The 6,094-nt window shown below is 34.9% G+C and overlaps 1 protein-coding gene across 6 annotated transcripts; it reads right to left on the bottom strand.

Annotated features, from left to right (window-relative positions):
• Positions 1-822: 822 nt before the first annotated feature.
• LOC147407733 (protein FAR1-RELATED SEQUENCE 6-like) lies at positions 823-5,840 on the bottom strand. 6 transcript variants are annotated; one of them, XM_086436453.1, is made up of 7 exons: positions 5,681-5,840; positions 2,875-5,016; positions 2,536-2,625; positions 2,321-2,459; positions 1,497-2,231; positions 1,300-1,352; positions 823-1,207 (listed from the first exon to the last, which is right to left on the bottom strand). In XM_086436453.1, the coding sequence occupies exons 2-4, from the start codon at positions 5,011-5,013 to the stop codon at positions 2,352-2,354; spliced, it is 2,337 nt and encodes a 778-aa protein (XP_086292579.1). In that variant the 5' UTR covers positions 5,014-5,016; positions 5,681-5,840; the 3' UTR covers positions 823-1,207; positions 1,300-1,352; positions 1,497-2,231; positions 2,321-2,351. The 6 variants fall into 6 exon arrangements, with proteins under 6 accessions (XP_086292579.1, XP_086292576.1, XP_086292577.1 ...); XM_086436450.1 differs by having other exon boundaries at positions 823-1,190; XM_086436451.1 differs by having other exon boundaries at positions 1,300-2,231.
• Positions 5,841-6,094: the final 254 nt, after the last annotated feature.

Below are 6,094 nucleotides of genomic sequence, written 5' to 3'. Positions count from 1 at the left end.
TTATAATGATAAAATAAAATAATATAGCAATTAGCAAAGAAATATATAAGAAAAATGTTGAACAAAATTGTCCAACCCAATTGGAAGAATCAGGCAATTCAATTAGGTCAGATTCTAGGTCAAGATAAAGTGAAAGAAAAATAATTTGGATATGATTTTGTTTAGTAGGATCCGAATCGGATCCAAATAAAATAAAATAGAAATTGAATATGAACATAGGTATGGCATCCATAATCATGATCGGAAGTCTTCAGTCTTTGTGTGTGTGTGTGTGTGTGTGTGTGTGTCTTAGTCTCTAGTCTTTGGAAAGATTTTTCTCTATAAATTCCATGACATTGAGACCTTAGAAATAAGATTCGACCATAACCCAACTTCAACAGGGCCGACTCTACTAGGGCGAGTGGATCAATTCGGATTTTTTTTCTAGGGATACACAATGGCACATCCTCACAATTAATGATAATAATTAATCTGAGACACGATTTCTAGCCATTAGAATTGACACTTTTCATATAAAAAGCCATAAGCAAAACATTAGAATCTCAGGTCCTTGATGTAATTAACACACAAATCCAAATGCTCAAAATCGACAATTTAAGTCAATTTCCATGTGTCCGAATTGATCAATGGTTTATGAATCCTGTTTTGCCTTGTGTATATTATTCTTATAATGAAATAAAACTGCAGAAAATTCAAGAGAAGAGGTTAATGAATCCACATTGAGAGGGTGTAGTTTAGTCATAAAATAAAATGTTCAAGTTCAAATATTTTTAAGATAAACAAGTGAGGTGCGACACATATTTTTATACTTCAAATTACAAATATAGAAGACATCAAAGCCATCAAATATTATTTTCAATTTTTGTTTATTTTGCAGAAAAAAAAAAAAAACTCATTTGAAAGATCAAATGAAAGAAAACATCTAGTTGAACAACCATTCAATCTAGGGCGGCCCATTGGAAGGCCAATAAAGATCAGAATGCCCATATCATTTTGTGGCACCGTAGACACCCTACACAGTAGTGAGATACATGATGTCAGGTCTTCAACCAACTTATGTCATGATCGCATGTTCATGTCTGTTGCTGCAGCTCGTCTTTCTTTGCACCCACAACCTTGTCCACTATGTTCCCTTCCTTCAGGAACATGAAGGTTGGCATTGCTTCCAATCCCCAATACTTAGAAAAGGACTGCAAAGGTGTTGCAGCTAAATTAAAGTTGACCGACAATTAATAAAAGAAAAATAGATGGGAAAATTAAGAAAAATAATATACTAAATAATGTTACGAACAAGAATACCTTCTTTTCACGATCAACAGCGTTAGTAGTGCATCCATGTTAGCCATTTTTTTCTCATAAGATAAAAAAAGACCAATCAGAACCAAAAAAAAATTGTAAATGCAACCTTACATAGATTGGGGGGGTGACGAATAAAGTGAACTTAATCTAAGTTCATGATGTTGAACAAAGAAACAGAAGGAAATTATATTTCTTACTTATATTGCATTTGTGATGACGTGAAATGGGTCTGAACCAGCTGCCACAAAAACCAAATGGCTCCCTTCGAATTCTTCAACGGCTGGATGCGTTGCAATGCACCAAAGTTTATATCATCACAACAAACAAAAAAAAGCATCTTCCAATAGAATAAAGTTGATTAAAAAATGCACTCCCCTCTAACTGCAAACATTTGGTAGATCAATCTGACAGCTGAAAATGATATAAGAAATCCACCAAGTGAAAAAAAAAAAACATCGATAGGTCATTCATTCCACATTTTTTGGCTGATTCCCGTTCATCGCAGAAACCCAAATTTACAATTAGAATTTCTGAGTAAACATCACAACCTCAGGGTTGCATTAGGATCAAAGTTGTGTGTAAACAAATAGGACTTATTTAAATTCTCGTATTCCCCTTCTGTTACAATGTGAACACAGATGTCTTTAAAAGCTAGAAATATAAGAACTAACAAAAGTTTCAACACGTATTCCATGTAAGGTATGCAATAACAATACAAGTCAACAAGTCCACATAATTAAACCAAAAAAAGCAACTTCACCACAAGTCCATATAATTCAACCAAAAAGAAACAAACACAGATTCAACCAAAAATATAATGCCTTGAGGGCCCCCTCCCAAATATATATTCAGATTCAGATTCAATTGATCTTTATTGTTGCTTTTTCGAAGTGCTTCCCCTCCTAGTCGTTTGTTGCAAGGCTAAATGTTCCCTGAATTAAGATAAATTTGTTAGCCCAGAAAATACTTACAAAATTCAATAAAATGTTTTCTCAAAATGCTCAACACTCTTAGATATTACCAAATGTGTGCATCCACTCCTAGGACATGAATTACTGGACAGTAGAATTGCCTTGGTGACCTATTGGTCCAAATGAACATGGAGGATTGCTGAAACGTAATTGCACCCCGACTTGGCTACCTATCGACTCAGTTTGTCCCTACAAATTGTTAACATAAATTAGATCCAACAATAAGTATCCAATACATGTATGTACTTGCTGCCATTTAACTCACTGCTATGTTTATGCTTTCTGGCGTTCTGATGCTTGGTTGTGTAAGAGATACGTTACGGTGATTGATGTTGATCACTTCTCCCACCAGTACCTATCCAGACCATATTTATATAAAACCATGGTTAGTAAATAACTCATATTTAGATAAAACCCATATCTAGGAAACACAACAAATACAAACTTGGTGGTTGTTGTTGGTCTCATGGGCAGAACTTGATTTGTTCTTTGAGTTGTTTCGTGTCCATAATAAAAGTTAAGAATCATAAGCTTATTTTTAAAAACATATTAAGAAAATAAGCAATGATTCCATTACCAGTTATTTTAATAAAAAAATTCTGACCTTCTTCTTTTCGACATTCACCACTTTCTTAATTGTTGACTGCAACCTTAGTTCATTGGGCCGACCTTTACGCTTGACTTGAATGGGGTCAATAATTCTAGTAGTATTTGTTCCTTCAAACCCAACACTTTTATTTGGATGGTTGTTGGGATTTTCTTCACAGAAAGCAAGCAATTCATCCTTCAATTTTTTAATTCCATTCAATGCTAACTTGTATTTCATTTCTGACATCGACCCAAACTCAACAATTTCATGATAATGCATATGAATCTCATCATAACGATACATTGGGGCACATGAAAACATACCAACTTCATCAGAACGTTTGAGGCCATGGAGACGTTTGAAGTCTTTTCTCCATCGTTGTAAGATATATTGGGATGGAAGCTTTGTGACATCATTAAGTTCAAGAACACAAATTGCATGCTTACATAAAATACCTCGAGATTCAAATGAACGACATAGACATTGCACTTCCACTTTTTCTGCATTGAAACAAACTTCAAACTTCTTTAAGATGGAATCACTATTCCCCTCAATGATCATCCTTTCTTTTACTTCATATATAAAAAGAGGCCCGTTTTGAGATAAAACTGTGTATCGACAATTCACCACATTTTTCACCTCTTCTTGAAATTTTGCAAATATGTTGCTTGTGTAAAGTGCATGTAATTGCTTCTCTATAGGCATATTTGAAACTAATTCTTGTTCCTTATAAAATGAGTTAAAATTTGTCAGAGCTTCATTTTCATACTTCATTTCCAGTACAACCTCATATTGGCTAATAAATTGTTTTAAGGAAGTCTTTGAATCTACATAACTACCAAAAAACGAATTCACGCTCTCATTGCGTTGAGTCGTGGACATTCCTGCCCAAAAGTGATCTTTTACAAATACTGGAACCCATTTTTGCCGAATTTTGTATAAGGACAAAAGCCATTCATAATCTTGCAATGCAAAGTCTTCAATCATTTCTCCCCATGTCTGCTCAAACTCTTCAACTTTTAAAGAGTCATATACTGCATTTTTCAACTTCCAAACAATTGCATCGCGTTCTTTGAAATCACTCAATTTCTCGGAAATCTTATTCATTATGTGCCATAAGCACAAACGATGTCGAGCCCTAGGGAACACCTTAGACACAGCTCCTTCAATGGATTGACATCGGTCAGTGATTATTGCATTAGGTGATCGGCCTGACATGCATGATAACCAATTGGTAAAAAGCCATACATAGCTCTCCATTGATTCACTGGAAAGCAACCCACAACCCAACAAAATAGATTGTCCATGATGATCAACTCCTATAAAGAATGCAAACGGCATATCATATCTCGTCAAATATATAACATCAAATGAAATGGCATCACCAAAATAATGATAAGATGCCCTAGATCTTGCATCGGCCCAAAACACATGCCTTAAACGTCCTCTGTCGTCAATGTCCATTGAATGGTAGAAGTTTGAATTTTGTTTTTGCATGCGCATAAAATATTGATGCATTACTTCAGCGTCACCTTCACCAAGTCTCAAATGCCTTGAACTGTCGACATTATTTCTAGCATCTTTTCCACCGAATGATAAATTCTCGATGTCCCCCGCTTGTGCAGCAAATGAAGGAAATGATTCGCACACTGGTACCCCAACCGTATCTTTTAATTCAAGTTGTTTTTGCACCCACTCATCCAATCTTTTATTGCATCTAAAAAATCTCGGCTTTAATGTATTAACCATATGATTATGTTCGAGAACCACCTTTGTTAAATACCATAAACCATCTGCATCCCTTCTTGCATTAACTTTAGCTTGGCATCCAATTCTTGAGGACTTTCTTTTTTTTCTTTTTGGATTTTCATCCTCTTTCGCATAAACTTTACCTTCCTGAACGCAAGTTATGGTGCATCTTCTCACTTCTCCTTCATCACGCCATGTGCCTCTAGTTTTAACACCAAATCCTATTTTTCGAGCATAGTTTTTATAAAAAATACGAACATCATTCAGTGAATTGAACTTCATTCCTTTCTTTGGTGTTATATAATCTCCACCCATTTCGTGTGGACTCTCTTCTACCTCACTACTCTTCTTTTCTTTTCCTTTATCTTTCGACGACAACCCTTCAGTGGTCATTTGATCTTCCATATCCTGTATTCCAAATAGACATTAAAGAAAACAAATTTAATTCAAAGCAGTGGGTACCTTTGATTGGCTCAAAACAGAAAAACATCTCAGTTCATCCAATGTATGAGAGAGAAAGTGTACAAAATTTTAATAATAAAAAGACCAACCACACTAACCATTACACACACATATCAGTAAAATCAAAACGAACAGAAACCCCAACAATCATTATAATGGTGTCAATAGTACTTAATAAAATAATCAGAATAGTTTCTTTCTATATCTAACAGTCTAGCATTCCTCAACAGATCTCTAACTAACTTTCACACACATGTTTGCAAGACATCAAGCATCAAACCTAAAGACTGAAATGTTATCGATAGAAGAAGAGAACTTGCCCATTTCGACTTGAGAGGACTCTGTTTTACAACCAAAAAAAAAAATACTTAAAATCGACCACAAATAAGAAGACTAATTAAGATTTGAGAAAAAATAGAAAGTTAGGGGTTTTAGATTCAAGGATATTAGTATTGAACAATAGATGATCTTCGAAGAAAATTATAATCTAAGGAAACAAAAAAAATTCCATAAAATCAATTTTCAGAGAATACGTAGAACTTCAAATAAGATTCTAAAATAACTCACTTTATAAATATAGAGAGAGCGATTGAGCAAAGAAGAATCCTACCTAGGGTTCCTTTCGTTCCAAAAAGAATAGAAATCTCAATTTGAAGAAGAACTCGAATGTTTCGAGTTGGCTGATTTCTAGGGTTCCTTCGTTCCAAAGAGGAGAGGAGAGGAGAGGAGAGTAGAGAAGAGGATTGCGTTTCTCAACAACTGGACTCGCTAAAACGTACTGGATAATGACGCGGTTGACGTGGCATGTGGACAGAACCACAGATCTTTTTCTTTTTCTTCGGGATACACAAGAAAAAAGATCTGTGGTTCTTGAAAAATGTTTTTCTTTTCAAGCTTAGAAACATGGCTGATGACGTGGAAGCTGACCGGTTGGCTCAGTTTGTCACAAAGTGACTTTAACATTTTTAATTACAGAAAAATCAAAAGAATAATGATTTCCGGACTCCCGTCTGACATACTCTTT

The sequence above is a fragment of the Akebia trifoliata genome, chromosome 3 (assembly GCF_017979445.1).
Source record: "Akebia trifoliata isolate Shusen 1 chromosome 3, ASM1797944v1, whole genome shotgun sequence".
NCBI classification, from domain to species: Eukaryota; Viridiplantae; Streptophyta; class Magnoliopsida; order Ranunculales; family Lardizabalaceae; genus Akebia; species Akebia trifoliata.
The sequence above is the reverse complement of the archived record's forward strand: the minus strand, read 5'-3'. Positions and strand labels throughout refer to the sequence as shown.